At 50.1% G+C, this 23,596-nt stretch overlaps 1 protein-coding gene across 1 annotated transcript in view; it reads left to right on the top strand.

The window, feature by feature from the left end:
- ZBTB7C (zinc finger and BTB domain containing 7C) overlaps window positions 1-22,107 on the top strand; it is an 89,275-nt gene extending 67,168 nt beyond the window's left edge. Inside the window, exons 3-4 of the mRNA XM_058044158.1 lie at window positions 14,847-16,040; window positions 21,471-22,107. Of these exons, the coding sequence (XP_057900141.1) occupies window positions 14,847-16,040; window positions 21,471-22,107 (1,831 nt within the window). The remainder of the gene's footprint in view (window positions 1-14,846; window positions 16,041-21,470) is intronic.
- The last annotated feature ends 1,489 nt before the right edge of the window (window positions 22,108-23,596 follow it).

The raw sequence follows: 23,596 nt of genomic DNA, 5'->3' as shown, positions 1-23,596 counted from the left end.
GGTAGAAATTGATGTGTGCTGCAAAGGAGTGTTCTGTTCATGTGGTTGGGACAACATCAGGTAGGTCAGGCAGATCCACAGGTGGGAGATGGGGCGGGGGAATGGACAGGTAGATGCTTCCAAGTGTCTGGTTTTATTGTAGCCCCTTACCTTTCCTCTCCTAGAGAGTCATCATTGTGATATATTTAACCAGAGGCTGTCGTATTTGTGCTGTGGAGGGAGATGCAAAGCACAGTGTGATGGCAGGCAAAGTGAGGTGAAATGCTGATATTTTCCCACCCAGGACAAAAAGTAGGTCCTAGGATAGTGTGAGTGGCTCCACATGCATGCTGTTGCTCTTCAGAACATTGCCCAACCACAAACACACACCCAGAGCATCCTCCATTCCTTTGCTCAGGAGGTGAATCAAGCCTGCACCCTGGGAAGAGGACAAACAAGCAGACGTGCTCCCCACACACGTGCAGTGCCCTCTTCCAGCCCATAAGCCATTGGTGTTGCTGTTGTGTTAGACAATTGTTTTTTGGGCTTTATTTCTTTTTTTTTTTCCTTTTTTTTGGTGTAAGAAAGAAAGAGCAAAGCAGCTCCATAAGATAATCTCTGTTTCAAAACATCCAGAGGTGTGCATATCACCGAAGAATTTGGGAGGAAAATGTCATTAAAGGGGATCTGATTCCACCCCCCCTGCCATGGGCAGGGACACCTCCCACTGTCCCAGGCTGCTCCAAGCCCCATCCAGCCTGGCCTGGGACACTGCCAGGGATCCAGGGGCAGCCACAGCTGCTCTGGGCACCCTGGGCCAGGGCCTGCCCACCCTCCCAGCCAGCAATTCCTAATTCCCAATGTGCCAGAATCTGTGCCTGCCCTCTGGCAGTGGGAGCCATTGCCTGGGTGCTGTCCCTGCCTGCCTTGTCCCCAGGGGCTGTGCAGCTCTCCTGGAGCCCCTGGAGGCCCTGGCAGGGGCTCTGAGGTGTCCCTGGAGCCTTCTCTTCTCCAGGCCAAACATCCCCAGCTCTCTCAGTCTGTCTCAATATGTCACAATGCACTGCAAGGTTGATCTGTAGCATTTTCTCTGGAAGTTGTAGCACTTTAACTGGACCAGCCTAGTCAGACTTGTACCATTTTCCCCTGAGCAGCTGCAGTCAGAGCTGTACAGATGTTGCCTTATGCACCCAGCTGTGCCACTGGAAGATAAGCCTCTCTTCTGGAGTTTGCTGCTGGATCCATATTCCAGGAGCACCGGCCAAGTTCTTTTCACCCAGCTGCCCATAGCAGGTTGGAAGAAATCTGATTGCTGCTTTTTTCCTAGCAGAAATTGGGATTTTCTTAACACCTTAAAGGCTGAGCTTTGTGGAGTAGTTACCTCTGGCCTAGTAGTGGATGAGAAGCTGGGGATCCTTTCTCATGGCTGTAGCACATCTTGGATCAGAAAAAAGCATCCCTCCTCAGGCTTGTAGTGCTCTGTAGGGGCAAATGTGTGAAAGTGGATCATCTTGATAAAAGCTGGTTTTTCAGTGGTGTAGCTATCTTCATTCTGCACTCCCATATCCCATCCCTGGAAGTGCTCCGGATCATGTTGGCTGGGGCCTGGAGCAGCCTGGTCTAGGGGAAGGTCTCCCTGCCCATGGCAGGGGCTTGGAACTGGGTGAGCTTCAAGGTCCCTCCAAACCACTCTAGGATTTGTGACCTCTATGGTGGCTCCAGCACCAGAGTACAAAGTGTATCCCAGTGAAATTCAGATCACTCTACTCCGTCTGTCCTGCAGACCAGTGTAATGTCCTGATCCTCTTTGTGCTGGTGCACATCCAGAACAAGATCAGTTAAACCCCAGGAGTCAATCAGAATTACACCAGGATAAATAAGAATACATTTTACCCAGAAAAGCCCCCCCAAAATGTAATTCAGTTCCAGCAAGGCCAAGTTGAGGCTGTAGGCAGTGCCCTGTAATTCAATGACTCCTTTGGACATCCCCTTTGAGTTGAGACATGTGAGCAGCTTCCCTCTTCCCTTGAAGCTGTTTCCTTGTAAAGCCTCTGTGAACTTGTGCATGTGTCAATGTTATGGTTATCACACATGTAATTTCATCTGACATTGTAATGACAGCATGGGGAGTTCAAAATGTAACAGTAAATATAGTTGTTAGGGGAAAAAAAAATACCAACATCCTAGCCCATCATCCTGAATGCCTCTTCACGTCATGGGAGGGATGCAGACAGACTCCAAACACCATCAGCATTTCTGGGTTCCAGTTGGAAACTGCCTGGAGTTCAGCATAGGCCAACACAAACAGGCGAGACTGTCTCTCTCTGCATGTCAGGGCTGCCTTTTCCCCTCCTTTTCCCTGTTTTGTTTTTTTGTTTTGTTGTTGATTTGGAAGGGTCACCCCTCTGAAGAGGGGAGAGGCTGGGAGTTTTCCCTGCTTTCTTGGGGTGTTTGGTAGCCTGTGGCACGATGCATCCCAGATCCTGCCCTCACCCTTGGCCGAGAGCTGAGTCCTGACTCGACCCCTGGTTATTTTTGAGTGCTGTCAGTTTGTGATGCTGTATTGAGGGGTCATTTGCCAATTCCATTATAAGCCTCATTTACGACTCAGCTGGTTTAAATCAGATCAGACTGTGAGTTGGCATGTGCAAAGAGTCAGCTGGGACACAGGACTTGCCTGCTGAGGGACCTGATCCCACAGACCCCCTTCTTGCTTGCAGAAGCATTGGTTAAAATAATTAATCCCACTGACTTTCAGAATTATTTTTTTTCCATGTGTTTGAGAGAAACATCTAAGCAGTGGATATTTTTCTTTTCCTTCTTCCAGGGAAAGTTCAAATGTTTTTTTTTTTCTGTTGGTTCTCCACCAGCTTTGGCTATATTTACCAAGCTGGGCATGGGTGGGCCCCGCCGGATCGCACGGATTGCTCAGGCGGGTGAGGCTTTGCAGGAGCTGAGGGCTGAGCTGAGGACTCAGCTGCTGTTTAGCTTGCAACCAGCTTGGCAGAGAAGCCAGGGACTTGGCACTCAGAAGGAGCTGAGATACAAATGAAATCTGAATCTGACCCCACATCTTCAGTTAAATTGCTCTGTAACCTTGAGAGCTGGATTAAATCATCCCTGGAAGACAGGGAGTTACCTCTGGATATTTGGTGCTTGGGCCATGCTATAAGGTTATGCCCATATATTACCTGTGGTCTTCAGAGAGCTCATTAGATGGCTGGTTTACATATAAAAAGTCTGGATGAAAGACTCATCCCCTTTCCCTGACCATCCTATGCTGAAACCTGGCAGTATTTCCACTAGAAACGCCCAGCTCAAGAGTTAGGGACGTGATACATCTCACTGGGGCTTCAGCATGGTCAGGACAATATTGGCTTGCAGAAGAAATGGTCATGGGACCACAGAGTCATCAGATGGCTTGGGGAGAAGTGACTCTTGAAGGTCATCTCATTCCAGCCCCCTGCCCTGGGCAGGGACAGCTTCCACTAAACTGGGTTGCTCCAAATCCTGTCCAACATGGACTTGAATGTTTCCAGGGATGGGGCAGCCACAGCTTCTCTGGGCAACCTGTGTGCATGTTTTGCCACCTTCATCATAAGAGTTTCTTCCTCCTAGCCAGTCTGAATCTCCAGTCTTTCCATTTAAAGCCATCACCTCTTGTTTCCATGGGTGCAGCATCTCGTGAAGCTCCTCTTCGGGGCAGCAAAGGATGGAGAGATGCAACATTCACCCACTCTGCCTAACTCCCCTCTCTGATGGGGCAGGGCCTGCAGGTGACTCAGGGGAGACACTCACAGGTAACATCTGTGTCTGTTTGGTCTCTTCTCTGAGCCAGGGTCCTGAATTTTCATCCTGTGTTGGGTTTGACTGTGACACCACCGTACAAGCCCAGGACTATCATTCTGCCCATGGTTCAGATGATGGGGTGGTGGTGCTGGAGGGGCTGTGTCTTTGCAAGCTGGATTGCCATGGCAGGATGAGATGCTCTGCAGAGGCACCTTCCATGAACACACCTCTCCAAAATCCACCTCATGTCTATGTGGGAACTCTTCCAGCCCAGCCATAGCACAGTAGCTCGCGTGTTCAGAGATCCAGGACTGAAATGGCAATTACAAACCAATGAGGCTGCAAGGGCTCTCATGAGAGCTGAGCAGGAATAGAATATTTTGAGTTATGCCAGAGTTAAATAGACCAATCTGAGGTACCTTTCTCCTAAATACCTGTGGGATTTATGAGCCTAATGAACGGCAACATGGTGTCAGCCACGCAGGGCACAGTGGGAGCTGAAGGGAGAAGCCAAGCTCATGTTACAGGGCTTGGCTCAAAGCAGGCAGGGCTTTAGAGAGGTGCTGAGCTGCTGAGGATGTCCTCCTGAGAGAGAGGACAAAGTTCCTGCCTCTGCCTTGCTGTGATCTGGAGATACCTCAGGCCTGGCAGTGTCTTGGCCAGCGCATGGGAATGATTGGGTACTCCTCCTGGAGGGTTGATACCGAGGGACTAAATACAGACCAACAGGAAACCCCCCAGAAAGGGATGTGTGCCACTGGGGATGCCCAGTGATGCTGCCAGGAGCCTGGGCATGGTCTGGAGGAGCAGTCCTGCCCGGGCAGGGGATGGGGTGCAGTGCTGCCAATGCCACTGCTGAGCTGAGCTTCCCACCCCTCTGCTGCTGGAGCCTGCCTGTACCTGCTCCCAAGCCGATATTAAGCCTGCTCAAACACTGCACCGCCTTCTCCTCGCATTGTTTTCTGTACCCCACACCCAGCACCGAAATAGCGATAACCCCCCCTTCCCCACCCTCCCGCGGTGACTCAGGCTGGTGAGCAGGCACACATCTGCTTCTGATTTAATGTGCGAGCGCTCTGACCCTTTTATTTTTGTTCCCAAAGTCCTCCCATCGTCGGTGGCTTGCTCTCTGGGGGCGAGGTTTAGAGGGGGGGGAGAAGAGGAGGGAAAGCTGGATCCCCATCCTTCGTGCTCCGCTTTTTCGGAGCCCTCAAAAAATGTATTTATTTTGGAGCTGTGTTTTCATGAGCAGGCTGGTGACAGCCTCACCCGGATCCGAGTCCAAGTCCCTCGCAATCCTGTCCACTCCGGAGGGACGCCAGCCAAACCAGTTTTCCATGGTTAAGCTGGGCACATTTTTCCGCCGTGGTTGGTTAGTTGGTTTTTCTTTTTTTTTTTTTTTCTTTCTTTTTTTTTGTTTGGTTTTTTTAAACTTTTTTTTTTTTTTTTTTTTTGTCAGGAAGCAAACCCACCCAGTGTGTGCAGGCCGTTCAATAGGAGCCCTTTTTTTTTTACAATTTCTTTTCCTTTTTCTGGCTCTGAAGAAGAACAGGATGAGAGAGAGTGAAGGGGCTGGTGTGTTTTCCCAGGAGAGTTCAGAATGGGAGGAAATTGCTTTTTTGGCTATTTTTAAGGCCATGCTGGAAGGAGGTACCTACCACTGATGTGCTCATTGGATTGCAGTGTTGTGTGTTAACAGGGATGTATCCTATATGTGTCTCCTATGTCACTCCCTGTAACAGGGTCTGGGCACAATGGGAAGGTGTTGGAGGAGAGTGGGTGCACCCACATGGGCAGAAATGCCACCAGCAATGTCACATACCTCATGGACCTTCATCTGTCTCATACCAGAGCTGCTGGGGAGACCAGCAACCAGATGTTCAGCCAAACCCTGCATGGGCATATCTCTGGTGGGGATTTTCCTCTTGCTTTCTCTTTTTCTCCTCATTTTGGTGGTGTGGGAGGGGGAGCGTGTCACTTGAGGTGTGAATGAGTTTCCATGAGAGTGGGGTGGTTGCAGAGGATGTCTGGAAGCCCTCCTGTTTCACTTAACATATTCCCCCCTCCCACACGTGTTTTGAGTGTGTGCATATAGATTTGGGTGGGGGGGAGACACTCACCCAGCATCATTGCCTGTATCAGCAGCATTGTATTAACACGGCCAGGAGACCATCAAGGCTACACAGAGCTATGTAGACAGTGCTCCAAGAAAATGGGTTTCAAGGAAAAAAAGGATCTTGAGCATCTTCAGCTGTGCAGCACCTTCTGAAGCCTTAGCAGAGAGGAGCAGTAGGAAGCTGATGCCCAGAGCACCATCCCCTCAAGCTCCAGACCTCCAAGGAAATGCTTGGATGGGGGGACAAGGCTGCAAGAAGACTGTCGTCACTGTGTGACCACTCTGTAAAGTCTTCTCTCTGGTACCTGCCTAGATGCTGTGGTTAATTAATTTGCCCCTGCCCTGTGTGTGGATGAAGCCCTCAAAACACCATCTGGAGCCAGGTGGTGCCTTTGATGTAGCTCCACTAATTGTTTATGTTTATTTGACCATTTATCACCAGGATGCCCCTTTGCCAAGGCCTGCTCAGCACATCAGATGGCATTTGTCATGCAGCATGCAGACTTCATCAAGCTGCCACCCAGAAAAGACCTGGAGCTCCTGATTTTGGAGCTTTATATAAATTCTGAAACTGGGCAGTGTGACGGGCAATTTAAGGAAGCTGGGAAAAGGAAACCAAAGTGAAAACATGGCCCTTCAATTACAGCAGACACTGAATTCTATTCTTGCCATGACAGGGCTTGTGTTGGTGTTTATCTGGGGCTGAGAACTGGTTCCAGGGAAATGGGAGGGGCATGGGACTTGGTGATGTGATCACAGAATGGGTTTGGGTTGGAAGGAACCTTAAAGAGCAGGTACCTCCTGCATCCTGCCTTGAGCTCAACCTCTTCATCACCCTGTGCCACCCAAGAGCTCAACTTCAGCCACAGGTTCCTCCCCAGAGAGGAACTGAGGACAGGAAATCGAGTTTTATATGGACTGGGGTCAGGTCCTGGTGGTCATGGAGCAGCAGCAAATTCCCATTACAACCAGCAGCACCCAACTGTTCAGCATGCTGAGGGGTGATTTCATTCGTAATTTGCAATTTTGCCAGATCATATCTGTATGCAAACAAAGTTGATGAAGTACAGAGTATTTCATGTAGGCTCTGGGTAGCTGGAGTCAGCCTGCAGGGGTGGATTTGTTCAAGGGTATACATTTGCTGAGGTGTGTAAGGAGGGTTTAGAAATTCCCTGGGATGGATTCACACAGGGCACAGGAGCTGCTTTGGCCTCCACATCCTGGTGAGCAAATGAGTGGCACCCTCCTAAGCAAATAATCCCTGTGGAGCTTCCCAAGTGATGCTGTACCAGAGATTCCAGCAGATCTCCAGTACTGATGTGCCCCAGATCTGCTTGGCTGGATAAACTCCTGCATGGATTTTGGAAATTGGGAAGAGAAAGGGTTACTGTTGGGATCACTGGAAACTCTGGAGATGTTTCTAAAGCACCTTTTGTTTTGGACTCCCTGATGGGACTTCAATGAATATGGCTTTTTTTGTGGCCTGCTTATAGGAAACTAGTAGTTCCAGCTGGAAAAAGGTCAGTTTTATATAGTATGTGCAAATATAAATAGTTCACATGGGCTCAACTTGCCAGCCAGATGTTGGTACGGATGAATCCTTGTATGCCCAAGGATTTTGTTCAGAGATTAGTATGAATTCTGACAAGTCCAGTAAGTAATGAAGAAATAGCAGGGTGAAGGTCACCCCTGGGATTTCACTCCCTGAAGCCTGACCACTTTAATTATGTGATCAAACCATGCTCGACTGCTGGGGCTCTTCCATCTCACACATCCTGTGGAGGGCTGGGCTCCTTGGCCACCCCTCTCCTCCTGGCAGCACAGGCAGGTCTCCATCTGTGTCAGGGACTCTGCTTGGCCTTTCCCCTGATGTCCCACAGACCATCTCTCCAAACTGTGCTGAGCTGTTCCATTTGCAGAGCTACTCCCTTGCCAGGAGACCTTTGGGGTGCTGCCACCTCTGCGCCCACCCCCGGGGCTGCCTCCCATCCGTGCTGCCAGCAGGGAGAATGCCACCTTCTGTGCATCCTTCCTGGCCAAAGCATCGCTTTGGAAGCATCTTCCCTCTTCTGCTCTGTCCAGATCCAAGCACAATCCATGGGTTTTTGGCATGATCTTAATTTCTGTGTGGATGAACTCAATTGAAAGCCGACCACCCCAAACTTTCCCAGCTCGACCCCGTGTCCCCCCGACTGGTCGCAGTTCCTGGAGAAGTAAAACCCTGCTGGTGTTGCTGGGAGGTGGTTCCCTCACGCAGAACCACCTTTGGGTCTGCAGAGGGATGGTGTCCCTCAGAACCATGGTGATTTTCCTTGCACAGAACCACCTTTGGGCCTGTAGAGGGGTGGTGTCACTCAGAACTGGGGTGATTTCCTTGCGAGGGAGGTAGCGGTCAATGTCACCACGTTTTCCTCATCGTTCCAGGCATCCCAGGGAAGTGATTGAAAGGCAGGGAGCTCCGTGCCCCACCTTCCTGCTGGAGGGCAGAAACGCATGCTGCTGGGGTGGGTGGTTTAATAACATGTTCTTCTGGAGACAGGATGTTCAGAGGGGAGGTGTGCCCCCATAGAAAGGAATAAATATAAAGGCAATAGTTACCTCTTTTAGGTTTTGCACCTTCCTTCATTTTCAAATAAAAAGGTAATCCCACCTCTCTGCTTGCCTTCAAATAGGCATTTGGGGATCCCAAGTCTTTCTTGGTGCTCCCAATTGGAGTGAGGTGCTTGGCCAAGGCAGTGGTGTTGTCCCTGTGGGGCTGGCTGTGGATGGGGTGTCAGTGTGGGTGGCTTTGCTCAAGGACATTTGCACAAGCGACTTACTCAAGGTTGTGGATGCAGGAACAGAGCCTCAGCATCCCTATTGCACCAAAATAGAATCAGAGTTTGGTTTGGGTTTGAAGTGACTGCTGTGTCCAAGCCCCCTGCCATGGGCAGGGACACCTTCCACTATCCCAGGTTGCTCCAAGCCCTGTCCAACCTTGTCCTGGGCACTTCCAGGGATCCAGGGGCAGCCACAGCCTCTCTGGGCAACATGTGCCAGTGTTTTTCCACCAAGTAACAGCAGCAGGAGTGATCAATCACTGGCCAGCATACCCCAGTGAAAGAAGCTGTAATATTTTGACAGATTATGGTGATCTCACATGCACATCTTAATTGCCTCATTATGAAGAGACACAAATAAAACTGGGGGGGGGGGAAAGAAAAAAATAACCCACATATATATTTATGGGCTGATGGATGTAGCAGGCAGGTCGGCACATCCATGGGTGGATGCAGAGGGAGAGCAGCCAGCCCACCCTGGCTGCTGCCTCCGCTCCTGCAGCCTGGAGCAGGGATTGGGAAAGAGGTGCAGGTAGCAGAGCAGCAGAGCCAAAGCATCTGAGCCTCAGGGTGCTGAGCAGCCCGGGCTGGGGAGGTGGTGATAGAAATTAAATCAGGGTGAGGAAAGGTGTTGAGATCTCCTCCTGACTCTCCCATCCTTGGAAGTGTCCCAGGCCAGGCTGGATGGGGCTTGGAGCAGCCTGGGACAGTGGGAGGTGTCCCTGCCCATGGCAGGGGGTGGAAGGAGATAGGGTTTAAGTCCCTTTCCAGCCCAAGCCATTCTGGGATTCAATCTGTGGTTCTCTGACTCCCTCTCCTGACAGGGTCAGCAGCCTGGGGTGGCCTGGCGTGCTCAGCACCCCAAAGCCTGGTCCTGACACCTCTGGGATGCTCTGCTTGGTGGTCTCATGCTTCAGGGGTAGAGCTGGAATTCCTGCAGGAGTTTTGTGTCAGCTCAGGAAGGGGGGGCAGCAGCTGGCTGGGATGGGGGAGCCGTGGTCAGGGATGCTCAACCCCAAGCCTTGCCCCTGGCCTTGCACCCTGAATCCCTCTACACACACAGGCTGGGTGAAGGGAGGAACTGGAGACACCTTGTTTTGCCTGGAAAAATGACATTTTGACACCAGGAGCAGGCAGAGATCAGCCAGAGCCTGAGGCTCCTTCCTCCACTGTGCTGAATGCAGAATGAGCCTGGCATGGGGGGGGGGGGCAGCTGCTTTGCATCCCCTGCTTGCCCTCGGGCACCCCCATATCTTGGGGGGGCAGTCCCACAGAGAGTCACTGGAGGCGCAGAAAAAAGAAACACACTCAGGAGCCAGCACTTACCTGAGGGAAAATCACAGCAAAGAGAAGGCCAAGCAATGCACATTTTAAAGGGAAATGTTCAGAAAAATCTCAATGCAAATAACGAAAATACAAAATAAAACCACAAAAAATATGAACGTATACAATATTAATGCAAAATTATAAATATCTAAAATACACAAATAATAAAATATTAATGTACCGGAATATTAATATATTAAAATATTAGAGTATTAAAATATTGAAACGCTGCATGTTACAGCAATTACATTGCGTGCCAGCAAGCAATTAAAAGCCAAAATTGCATCTCCCAGCCAAGACTCAGGGTGTGAAGCGCTGTCCCCGCGCATGGGAAGGGGACATCCCCCATCCCTGAACCAGCAGCCACGCCTCGCACAAGCCTGGGCTCCCCATGGCAGCCTTCATCTCCTCCAAGGGCTCGGCTTTCCAGGGCGTTGTCACCGGGCTGAGGAAGGGGATGGGAAAGGGCAGTGCTGGTGAGGAGCCCTCACAGGTCACAGGTCTCCTGCTCCTGCCATTGAGCAGCGCTGAGAGCCACCGGCAGGATGCTGTCCCTGCCCAGGGCTGGCACATCTCCTAGGGCTGCTCCAGGCGGTGTCAGTGCTCCACTTCCACCCCTACAAACAAGCAGAGGCAACACGAGTTTGCTTTATCTGGTTTCTGTGCATGTGTCTTTGTAACCTATTGAGTGTACTTCTGGTTTTTACTTAGCGCGGTGCTAAAATCAGCGTTTCGCCTCTCTCTGGTATTTCAGTTTTACATTGCCGGTTTGGAGATGCTGAGATCCTTCAGTGTTATAGTGAAGGAGGGTGGAGGAAAAAAGATTATTAAAGAAAAAAAAAGGAGATTTTGAGCAGCAGAGTGCCTGGATGAGCTCTGGGTCACCCAGAGAGTGCACATTGCAGGTGGTTTATGATAATTGCTGTAGTCCCTGGCTTGTATCTGGCGTTTTTCACCCAAAAATCTTAGCCCCCACCAACCCCTCTTTTTTTGCCTGTTGCAGCTTCAGGTGTCTAAATCTGTTGGCAGAATGTTTGAGGGAAGCAGTCCAGTATCCCACCATCATTTTTTTATAAGTGGGGCTTTTCCTGGCAAGAAAGTAATGAATGAGTTTTAAGCATGACCATAAACACAATGTTTCACAACGTCATCTGCAGAATACATTTATCTTAGGTGCCCTCCACCCTTTCCACCATCTCCCTTCAGTTTATTTTAACAATGCTGTAATTTTCTATTATAAAATGGGATTTTGCTGTTTTAACTCCATGTCGCCTGCTCAGCATTTGCGTGTGTGTGTGTGTGTGTGTGTGCATGCTCTGGTGACATTTGTCACCATCAGAGGCTATTTTTAAGCCTGTTATTATTGAGGACCCCACCCTTGGCTTGGGGATGGGAAGGGGGGAGTGCAGGAGGAGGGAGAGGAGGGAGGGGAAGGAAGGAAAACGTCAGGCTCAGCACACTTCCAGCCTCTGGCCATCAACCTCCCCGGGGGCATGGGAACCATAAGGTCATTTCTCAAGCTCGCTGAGCTCCAGAGCTGTCAAACCACCCTGAGAGTTTAAAAAATGCAAATGCATGCAAATGAATGGGCTGTTTCTCTCCCTCTCCCCCCCCCCTCACCCCCGGTTTAAATGACATGAATCACCTTCAATTTTGCCAGCATCCTGTAAAGTTATCGGCTTGCCTAAACGCTGCAGTTAACAGAGCCACATCTCAGGAGGACCAGGGAGGGATAAGAAAGGAAAAATAGCTAATTTCCACCAAAACCCCGTAATTTTTAAAATATATTTTATACATATAAATTATATGTAACTATGCATTTGTACACCCCAATCTCCCAATTCTAATTTTTCTTGCTGTTGAGCAAATAAGCCACTAATTAGGGAGAATGAAGCCTAGTGTCCAGAAAAAACCCTCTATAAAAACATTTCTCAGGGTAGCCTGATATTCTGCTGTTCTGATTTTTGGCACTTAGGGTGATCTGGCAGTGAAAGATGAAAATAGGAAGACACGTTCCTTCATGCAAGAAGCTCCTTTAACACTCAGGCTCCTTCCAAACAAAAATAAACGAGTAGATGATAAAAACAGCAATAGAAATTTAATTGCTCACGCTTATTATTCGGGATACAAAGCCCTAGAAAGGAAGCTGTCTGTTCCTCCCTGGCTCAGGGGTTATTTATTATCTTACACTCCACTTGGAGAAGGTATTAGATTTACTGTCATTTATCGGCGATTTTCAAGGAGGATTTGATACAGAGCTGGTCGGGATCGCAGAGGAGCGTTGCTGGTTAACATGGTTAAGCACAGCACACTGTAATGAATCAATTTGTTTCAGACAACAGACGTAATTAGCGTGGAGGTAATGGGCACACCATGGGATGAGGGGCTGGAGCATCCTCCCTCCGCTGAAAATGACCAGAGCTGGGTGTGATTCCTGGTTCCTCTGCCCAGCTCCAGGCCTGGGGAGCTGGTGGGAGAGGGCTCCCATGGCTGGGGCTGCCCTCCAGCCCCTGTGAGGCTTCCCTGAGCATGGACAGCTGGACACTGTCCCCATCCCTGTGAGCATTCACTGGGCATGGACAGCTGGACACTGTCCCCATCCCTGTGAGCATTCACTGGGCATGGACAGCTGGACACTGTCCCCATCCCCGTGAGGCTTCCCTGAGCATGGACAGCTGGACCCTGTCCCCATCCCTGTGACCATTCACTGAGCATGGACAGCTGGACCCTGTCCCCATCCCTGTGACCATTCACTGAGCATGGACAGCTGGACACTGTCCCCATCCCTGTGAGCATTCACTGGGCATGGACAGCTGGACACTGTCCCCATCCCTGTGAGGCTTCAGTGAGCATGGACAGCTGGACACTGTCCCCATCTCTGTGAGGCTTCCCTGAGAATGGACAGCTGGACACTGTCCCCATCTCTGTGAGGCTTCCCTGAGAATGGACAGCTGGACACTGTCCCCATCCCTGTGAGGCTTCAGTGAGCATGGACAGCTGGACACTGTCCCCATCCCTGTGAGCATTCACTGAGCATGGTCACTGTCCCCCATCCCTGTGGCTCCCCCCAGGCCTGTGGTCCATCACCTCCCTGCAGGTTGCATCATCCTCCGAGACCTTCACTCTCTGTCTCCCACACACCCGTTTTTGGCAGTGCTAGATAAGTGTGGGGAGGATACCTGCAAGGTCTCCCTGGGGAGGGAGGAAAAGGGAGACGGCGTTCCTTTTCCCACGGGAATGTTTGCTGCTGAATCTGATCCCCTCTACAGGCCTCCCAGGCTTCCCAAGGGTTGCTGGCCAAGGTGAAGCGCAGGTTTTCATGCAGAGCCTCCATCAGACCAGGCTCTTTCCATCCCCAAGGCAGCTGGGAGGGCAGGAGCCAGCTGAAGTAAACCGAGTCCCTACTACTGGTGGCTTAGAAGGAGGTTAGGAGGTTTGGAATCAGCAGAGCCATAAACTGAGCAGTGAAGGATAGCCAGAACATGGCAGTGGGTCCCAGGAGAGCTGCAGAGGTGGTGTGGTGTGGAACTGGGGAACCTGCCTGGTGATGTCAGCCTTGCAAAAGGGATGGAGTGGGGCTGCAGTTCTGCTTTCACGTGTATGAGTTCTCCTGGAGATTAACTGCTCTGTCCCTTGGCTGTGAACCAAGTGTCTACCTGCAGCAGGGCCAGGGCTGGTAGAGGTGACACTGCATGAACACATGCTCTGTGTCCTGGGGGTTTCCAAGGGTTAGTGTATTCAAAGTTATTCTGTCTGTTTGATGTATTCTGTCTGTGAGGGGATTAATATATTCGTCGCCTGCTGGAGGAAATCGCTTTCCTTTCCTGGGATTTCTCATGTGGAAGGGCTGCTGGAGCCATGTGAAAGAGGAAACATCTTACAGATTTAAAAATGGCAAAAAAAAAAAAAAAAAAAAAAAAAAAAAATCAGGTTTTCCTCTTGGGTGTGGGCTTTTTGCTTCCGAGTTTTCCTTTGAAGCTAAAGCTGCTCTAGCAGGGGAAGAAGTCTGCCAGATGCACGGGGCATTTTGATACCATGCTGACAAGTCCAAGCAGGATTGGGAATGGAGAGAGCTCAGCTCATGGGAAGAGATAGCAGACAACTCTGTGTCTGGCCAGGTCCTTGCTACCCGGTTGTCTTCCTGAGTGTTTAGGTACACACTGTGACACAAATCCTTGCTTTCCTCCCCATTCCCAGATCCCTCAGCTGGACATTCCTACATGGCATGTCCTCATGTGAGGTGACATGTCATAGCTTCCAGGCATGAAGTAGAACTGAAGATCCATAAGGATTGCTCTCCTGCTCCTGCGGGAAGCCGTGCCCCTCCTCTATGGGATGTCCACTTGTACCAGCCCCAGAAACAATCATGTAGATGATTTGGGCACTCCCTGGCTCATCTCTTTCAAGCAGTGTAGGTGCTGGCTCTTGGCAGTGTGCAGCAATACAGCATCACTTTCCCCACATAGCTCCTGGCAGGGCAAATCCAACGTGTGCCTGGAACAATGCTGGCTCCAGGAGGACGCAGAAGAAATGTGGTGGGTAGGGAGTCATTGCACAAGGTTCCTGGGGGAGGGGTGTGAGAGAGAAGAGGGAGCTTGTGGAGATTGTGTAAAGGTGAGCAGGGTGGGAATTGAGAAGGAATTGAGAAGGAGATGAGGAAATGGGGATGGAAGCAGAGGATCTGGAAGGAGCTGAAGGTGCCCTGGAGATGCACGGAGACATGCAGGCAGGAGGTGATGGCAGGTGAGGCAGAGGAGGGAAGGCATTATCAGCTGGTAATGCCCTGCTAACGCTCTGCTGTTGGTGCTTTGTCCTAGGGCACTAAATGAGAATATGGCCAATGGCATTGAAGATCTTATCGGGATCCCATTCCCGAACCACAGCAGCGAGGTGCTGTGCGGCCTGAACGAGCAGCGGCACGACGGGCTCCTGTGCGATGTCATCCTCATCGTGCAGGACCAGGAGTACCGCACCCACCGCTCCGTCCTGGCCGCCTGCAGCAAGTACTTCAAAAAACTCTTCACTACCGGCACTTTAACCGACCAGCCCTATGTTTACGAGATTGACTTTGTCAAGCCTGAAGCACTTTCTGCCATCCTCGAGTTCGCCTACACCTCAACCCTCACCATCACCACCTCAAACGTCAAGCACATCCTCAGCGCCGCCAAGATGCTGGAGATCCAGAGCATCATCAATGTCTGCCTTGAGATCATGGAGCCCGACAGGGAGGCCGAGGAGGAAGATGACAAAGAGGACGACGATGACGATGAAGATGAAGATGAAGACGAGGAGGAAGAGGAGGAGGAGGAAGTGGAAGATTTTGTCAATCAAGAGAACCGAACTGATGTGCAAGAAGTAAGCTGCCACCAAAGCCCTTCTGAGTCCGATCTCACTGAAGAAGCTTATACAGAAGCACCTAAAGATTTTCCAAATCACTTCCCAGCCAGTAACTCCTCCGGACACTTGGGCATGATACGAGACTTCTCCATAGAGTCCTTGCTGAGTGAAAACTTGTACCCTAAGGCAAACATCCCAGAACGGAGGCCAGCTCTGTCTCCTTTCGCCCCCAGCTTCTTCCCCCACCTGTGGAACGGCGACTTCAACTCCTTCCCCCAGCTCGAGGAGCCGCAAGTAGACAACGGCCCCTTGGATCTGGTGATCAAAAAGAGGAAGATCAAGGAAGAGGAGGAGAAGGAAGACCTGCCTCCACCTCCTTTCCCTAATGACTTCTTCAAGGACATGTTTGCCAACACACCAGCAGCTCCCTTAGGGCATATCAAGGCAGAGACTGACTATAGCGCTTATCTCAATTTCTTAAGTGCTACCCAGTTTGGAGGAGTTTTTCCCCCATGGTCCCTGGAGGAAGAGAGGAAAATAAAGCCCAAGGCGTCCCAGCAGTGTCCCATCTGTAACAAAGTCATCATGGGGGCTGGCAAGCTGCCCAGGCACATGAGGACCCACACGGGGGAGAAGCCCTATATGTGCAATATCTGTGAAGTTCGCTTTACCAGGTGCGTGTTGGTCACCTCTGCTGTGTGTGGGGAGTGGGGTGGGGCTGGAGGGGCCATAGCATAACCCATGAGTGATTTCTCTGCTGCTCATCAGAAAAAACTCACCAGAGTTTTTGTCCCAGAATAAATGTAGGGAGGAAAGCAGGGCATGATCTCTGTCCCCTTAGAAAAAATAAAAAGGGAGGAAGGGAGGGTGGAGGGTGGAGGAAGAAAAAGAACCTACTGATTTTTGTGGGTTGTGGATGACATCCACAGCTCACTGGATCCATCCCTTGCTGGACAAAAGCTTAAATAAGTAACAGGATATTTTCAACCCCACCATAGTTCACCACAGTGGGACCAGAGTGAGCTGGAAAACAGATGGTCAAACAGCCAAGGAGGCTTCATCTCTAATGTGCTGAGAGATGCACTGAGTTGGGAGGGCCATTTAGCCACAGGATGTAATTAGTTTGGGTTTGCACTTTTTGGCATCAGTGTAGACCACAACCAAATTGCACACATTGGGACGTGACAGTATCTGGGCTCTCTGGGCTTTCTGGGGCTGGAGTGGCCCTAATTATTATGTCTTAGTAGTGCAGTTGGGGTCTCGGTCTCTTCCCCAAAGTAAAAAATGGCAGGATAAGGGGAAACGTCCTCAAGCGTCACCAGGGGGTTGGATATTAGGAACAATTTCTTCATGCAAAGTGCTGTAACAGCCTGTCCAGGGCAGTGGAGGAGCCCCCATCCCTGAAAGGATATAAAAGATGTGTAAGTGTGACACCTGGGGACATGGTCTGGTGGACTTGGCAGTGCTGGGGAACAGCTGGACTCACAGAATCATGGAATGGTTTGGGGCTGGAAATGACTTTAGAGTTCATCCAGTTCCACCCCCTACCGTGGGCAGAGACACCATCCACTATCCCAGGTTGCTCCCATCACTGTCCAACCTAGCCTGGGACACTTCCAGAGATGGGGCAGCTGCAACTTCTCTTGCCAAGTTGTATTTAGCTGTGCAAACATAATGTTCCAGCCTGAAACCGTGCTCTGCAAAGCTGGGCAAATTTAATCGGTGAGCAGAGACAAATAGATTCCTGGACCTGCTCTTGCTGAGTATAATTAATATCTAATGAGAACAATCTTTACCATAATAATAAAGCTTTCTGACAAGAGCATGGTATTTCAGCTCCTGGCTGCATGTGAGAGAGAGAGAGAGCCCTATTAAGCTGGGGTGAGAAAACCAGAGGAAAATAATCTGCACAGTAGGCAGAGGCGAGCTCCTGACAATGGCCGGACACCTGGGGTGCTCCTGCATTCAGCCTGTCTTTTCTTCTCCTGTCCCTATGATAATATACGAATGGAAGATATGCAGATGATGAGAATTTGACCTGAAAATAAATTTCCATGCTCCCCTCCATTAACACAGCAGACACCATATTATAATGCGGGGAGCATCGTGCCTCAGGCGGGCATGTGCAGCGTGAGCCAGCTCACCCTGGTATTTGCAGGGGAAAGGCCACTGCATGGTGATAATTCCTGCCTGCAGGAATTTGGATCTGGCTCCTGCTGGTGCTGCAGCCCCAGGTTAGCACTGTTGTCTCCGTGGGGTGGGTTCAGCCCTGTGACTGGAGGGACAGCCTGGCCAGCCCCATCCTGTGGTCCCTGTCGCTCTCTTGAGTGTGCTGCTGCAGGTGCTAATTTTTGGTGAGGAACTAGCCTGCCTAGATCCATCACTGACATCTTCCCTGTAACAGGAGTATAGAGCTGAGCCCTCCCAGAGGGCTCCCAAAGTCATTTACAGGCAAAGGCCGTGTTGTTCACTTAGTTCAGGGAAACTGAGGCATGAAGCCTAATCCAGACAAGTTATATCAGCGTGGTGGTGGAGATTGAAAACTCCACACAGAGCTGGTCTAGCATCACCCATTACTAATACAGGACTAAACCTGATAGTTTCAACATCCCCCATGTGCTCAGCATCTTCTAAACACAGGGCACAGGGGTAGGGGGACTTCATCCAAGGGGAAAAAAATCAAAAAACTGAGACTTGTCCAACAGTGCAGTCCCCCAACATGACTGAAGAAAACTTGTCTTGTGGGTCACTCCATGCAGAGCTGGGTGATAGAAGGTCTTTTCTTTCTTTTACACCCTGAGCAAATTTGATATATTAAAATATTGATTTCTTTTTAAATGCATTTGGAAGGATTTTGAATAGCGTGCAGCTAATTGGCTTTGTTTGGGGTGGGGTTTTCTTAGCTGTTTTCATCATTACTCTGGTGTGAGAGCTCTCTTTTAGGAAAAGGTGTAGTTTTAAGCAAAGCGGAGTGATTGAGATGCAGAAAGAGATTTCTACTGGGATTTCCTGAGTGCTGCCACTTGGATTAAGTGTTTTGCTCTCGGAGGAGGGGGGCAATCCCATGCTCTCTGAAAGCATTGGACTTGCACCCACGGTGCCTTCACTGGGGAGGTGCAAGCTCAGATGGTCCCTTCTGGGGTCCCCTGGGAGTGAGAGTGCAGGGAAGCAGAGGTTCTCAAATGGAGTCTCAGTGTGAAGCAGTCCTTTGCATTACTTCTGCATTTAAGGCACTGTGGAGGTGAAAATCTGCTGGGGAAATGGAGAAGGTATATTTTCCTGGGGTGAGGAGTGCCCCAACCTCCCCAGCAGATCCCTTGCCCTCCACATCAGTGGGGTCTCTCATCCCCCAGCAAGGACCCTGCGTGCACCTGGACCTGCCCCTCCTGCTGCCCACGGACATCTGATCACAGGAAGCAGGACTTCATTTAATGGCTCATTAATTATTTTTTCCTTAAACAAAGACTGCTCAGCTTCTAGTCTGCTGTTCCACCCCGCTAGAATGCCAGAGAAAGCTGCAAATATTTCAGCTTTTCCACCAAGACAACCCCAGAGTGCTCAAGGAGATACTGTTCCAGCTGGAAAGGTTAACATTATTTGTTCCTATTATTTGTGTTGTGACAGCTCACAGAGCCCTAATCGCTCTCCTAATGCAATTGCATTAAGGTTATTCACACACACAGAGTGCGGATCTCCGTCGGAGCGAGCCTCCAGCCCAGCTCCCAGCTCACAAACCCCGTGTTCCCCATGGCACATCCCCCTGGGGTGCTTCACCACAGAGCACCTCACCCTCCCAGCCTCTGAGCAGCTCCACAAACCTCCCTTGCATTCCCTGGAGATGCTGCCGGGCCAGGGAGGACTGGGTTTCTCCCCGTCTGCTGCCGGAGATGGGTAATAGCCTGAAAAGAGCTTTGCCTGTATTTACATTATACAGTCCTGGCACGCAGCGTGTTTATTAGGAAAAGCGATCCTGCTAGGTTAAACATTACCTACAGAGGTTTAAATTAAATTATAGGTGGGGTCGGCAGCTCTGCTTTTTATTAACACTGCCCCCCCTTTGCAGCACGAGCCCCCGCGCTCATCCGCGCGCGACTTCGCCGTTCGGGGTGAAATTCTCCCTGCTGCTGCTTTGTCTGCTGCTGAGCACTGGCTCCAGCCCCTGCAGAGAAAATGCACTCTTGTGAAAACCTCGGGGTAGCACCAGATTTAAAGATGCCACAGTGGGAAGTTGACCTGTGCTTGGCACAGGGAGTGAGGCATGCATTTTTTTCCGTGTCTCCCTAAAAAATTTGTAGGTGCAGGGCCAGGCTGGGATCAGTCTCCCAAGAGCAATAAAGCATCATCTCGTGAAGAAGTCACTCTCCTGCTAGGGAAACTCCTTTGCATCCTTGATGGCGTGCAGGGATGCCCAGCCCAGAGCTGCATTCCTCACGGTGTGGCCAACACCTCTGTGCTGCTGGGCACGTCACCAAAAACTGTTTCAATATGGGCTGGGTGACAAAAACTAGTTCAGAGGCAGCACCTTGCAAGTTTTGAAGGCTTGACCTTCCAGAAGAAACAGATTTTTGTCTGGTTTTTATGTTATATAAATTAAATCATCATAATACATATTAACATTATTTAATTTATAATATAATTATATTTTAAAACAATAATGAATTGTATATTCTTTACTGTTTATGCTAAAATACACCGTATAGTTTTATATGACATATCTGTAATATATAATAGATTTTTTATATCTAATAATGAAATTACTCCACATGTTCTACATATTTTTAGCCTCAATACTAGCATGTTGGAGGGTTCATACTGAAATAATTTTGGAAAGCAATATGAATTTTCCCACTTTGCTCTTTACTTGAACACCACTGGTGCAACCCAGGAAGCAATGTTCAGCTCAGCTGGGCCATAATCAGCTTCACTTTTTATAATCATACTCTTTAGCTGTGATTTTGTTTTTTTTGGATTTTGGCTGCAGAAGGAAACATTTATTTTTTTGGGAAAAAGCAGTGATTGGATTGCCCATATGGGAAAATATTCTCGCTTTTAGATGTTCCCCTTAAAAATACATATATAAATATTTGTAAATAAGTGCCATTGGGATGGATATTACAATATTCCATGGCTGGACTTGAAAAACTTCTCCAAGCTGTGTGGGAGGTTGGATGTGTGCTGGCCTTGGAGACCCTGGCAGGGAAGGGCAGAGAGCCAGGATGCTGCACCTCTGGCAGCATCGCCCTCTGTGCTGCTCCTGCTCCAAAAGAAAGCTCCTGAGACACCATGTGGTCAGTGCAAGAATAAAAGGAGAGGAAAATCGGCTCCGAGAGGGACTGCATTTAAGCAGTATTGTCCTGCATTTCCAGGTACTGAAATCCCAACTGATTTCATTATTTGCAGGCTGGAACAGGGCTGTATTTGTTTAATAATCCCAGATTTAGTTATATATAGATATATTCCCATATTTAGAATCTTGCTTTTTACAAGTATGTGGAAGGAGGATGTAGCCTAGTGGGGGTCAGGCTCTTCTCCCAGGGAACAAGGGACAGAACAAGAGGGAGCAGCCTCAAGTTGTGTCAGGGAAAGCTGAGCTTGGAAAATCAGGAAAAATGTCTTACCTGAAAGGTCTGTCCAGCCCTGGCACAGCTGCCCAAGGCAGTAGTGGAATCTCCATCCCTAGAGGGATTTAAAAGCCATCTGGATCTGGCACTTGGGGACATGGGTCAGTGGTGGCCTTGACTGGTGGTGTGGTTGGAATTGATGATCTTAGGTCTTCTCCAGCGTTAATGATTCTGTGGTTTTTAGGTTTATTACAGGGATTTTTCTTTTCCCTCCAATTTAAGCTGTTTTGAACTCTCTGGGATGGACTGCAAACTCCTGACGTGGAGGGCTCTGTGTGTATGGTGTTTTAGTGCCCAGGAAAGAGGAGGCGAACGCGAACATCACCTGCAAGACCATCCATACATTGGGAGAGGCCCTATGATGAGGGCCTTCCCATCTCCACCTTTCCATCCCCCTGATCCCAGCTGGGGAGCCAATCCCAAAAAGAGCAATCCCAACCCTTCCGGCCCACACCGCCTGACCAAGCACCTTTTCTTTTGCAGGCAGGACAAGCTAAAAATCCACATGCGGAAGCACACGGGCGAGCGGCCGTACCTGTGCATCCACTGCAACGCCAAGTTCGTGCACAACTACGACCTGAAGAACCACATGCGCATCCACACGGGCATCCGGCCCTACCAGTGCGAGTTCTGCTACAAGAGCTTCACCCGCTCCGACCACCTGCACCGCCACATCAAGCGGCAGAGCTGCCGCATCGCGCGGCCCCGGCGCGGCCGCAAGCCGGCGGCGTGGCGGGCGGCCGGCCTGCTCTTCGCGCCCGGGGGCCCGCCCATGGAGAGCGGCTTCGTGGTGCCGCCCGCGCTGGAGGAGATGAGCGGCCACCTTGGCAGCACGGCCATGTGCCTTCCCGGGCCCAGCCCCAAGCACTTCCTGAGCGGGGCCAAGGCGCCCTTCAGCCTGCAGGAGCTGGAGAGCCAGATTGAGGAGACGCAGATGAAGCTCTTCAGGCGGGCCCAGATGGACATGGAGAGGAACGCGGGCATCTTCGCCTTCGCCCTGGGCCACAATGAAAACCTCGCTGCCCAACCCTTCTTCCCTCTCCCCAACCCTTGGAGCACAGGCTTCAGTGGCTTGGCGGGGCTTGGCCACGTGGCTCCCATCTCAGAGGCCAGCAACTAAACCCGCGCCCGGTCCCACCATGCATCTGCTCCCATCCCAGCAAGGCTCCCACCCGCCCTTCTGCATCATCAGGCTCCCGAGAAGTTCTTTGTCCTCTCACTGCCATGGGGCTCGGGGCACGAGGCTGTCCCTGGGGTGAGCAGGGCATGGGCAGGTGCTGTGCCCCATGGCCACCGGCACTTTAGACTTTGGGGCCCTCAGGCACTCCCTGTCCCATCCCTCCACTCATGGCTCCATCTGGGAAGGCCAGGCCAGGACTGCTGCTCTCTTGAACACCCCTAAAAATGTCACTTGCCTTAGTCCAGGGCTCGGCCATCACCACGAGATGGCTTTTCTGTGGGAAATGTTCCCCATTTTCCCACACAAGGAGCTCGCTGGACACTGACAAGCCGTCCAGACTTGGGTTTGTTTTGTTGCATTCCTTGGCCCTTTGGGTCAAAAGGACTTTTTTGTTTTCTTTCTGGTTTTGTTTTTTTTTTTTTTTTTTTCTTCTTAATTAATTCCCATGTCTGGTGACAATATTTATTCTACAAGGGATAAAGGGGAGGTCTAGCAGCCTTACTGGGAGAGGGAGAGAGGGAGGATACTGGCCACTGCCTTTCTCAGCAGTATATCAGATTTACAGGGCTGGTGAAAGCCCTGACCTGCAGCATGAGTTGGGACCTTAAAAACATTAAAAACATTAAAAAAAAAAAAAGGAGATTGAACACCTAGCGCAAAGCTAGGTGGAAAAGGGGGATTTTACTTATTTTGGTTCTTTAGCTATTTCAAAGTTTCAAAAGGAGAACCAAAGCCTATTTTGAGTATTTTAACTTCAGTTGCTTGAAAAGGTGAAGGAAAAGTTTTAGAAGAATCAGTAATATTTCAATACTGAGCTTTTATTAAACCCTTGCTTTGAAAAAATGAACAAGTGGGAATTTTGAAATGAAAAAGTCGTTTCAAACCAAAGAGTCAGAATTCGCTGCCGCTGACCATTCAGAAATGTCTGAAGTTCTGTCCTTAATTCCCTCAAATTCTTATGTGATAGTGATGAGAAAAATTTACAAAACACTCGCGTGTCCCCAAATCTGCAGTGTTGGTGGGAAAAATTTGGGTGTGCAAATATCCCTGCTGCGTGTCTTGAGGGATCTTTCTGGAAAAGATGTTCACTACTGGTGTGTTGATGGTGATAGCATCCTTGACAGCAAGTAGAAATGCTGTTTCTTCCCTGTAGTTGGTTCAAAAGAGAAGGTGGTGACGTATGACAGGGTACTCCAAGTTGAAGGTCACCCACATTGGCCAGCAGGTTTGGGCTGACTCCCCAGCATCCCTGCAGACCCCATCTGGTAATTCTTTCGGGGCACAAAAAGTGGCCACTTGGCTGGAATCACCCTGTCCACCTCCTTCAGCCCCAAATCCACGAGCTGCTCTGAAGGATAAAGGCTTTGGTGGCCATCTGCCTCTGATGGCTCCTCCTGGATGAGCCATGGGAGGCAGGCGTGGTGGGATC

Source organism: Melospiza georgiana, chromosome Z, assembly GCF_028018845.1.
Source record: "Melospiza georgiana isolate bMelGeo1 chromosome Z, bMelGeo1.pri, whole genome shotgun sequence".
In the NCBI taxonomy this organism is placed as follows: Eukaryota; Metazoa; Chordata; class Aves; order Passeriformes; family Passerellidae; genus Melospiza; species Melospiza georgiana.
Note: the sequence above shows the minus strand (reverse complement) of the source record. Positions and strands in the feature narration are given on the sequence as shown.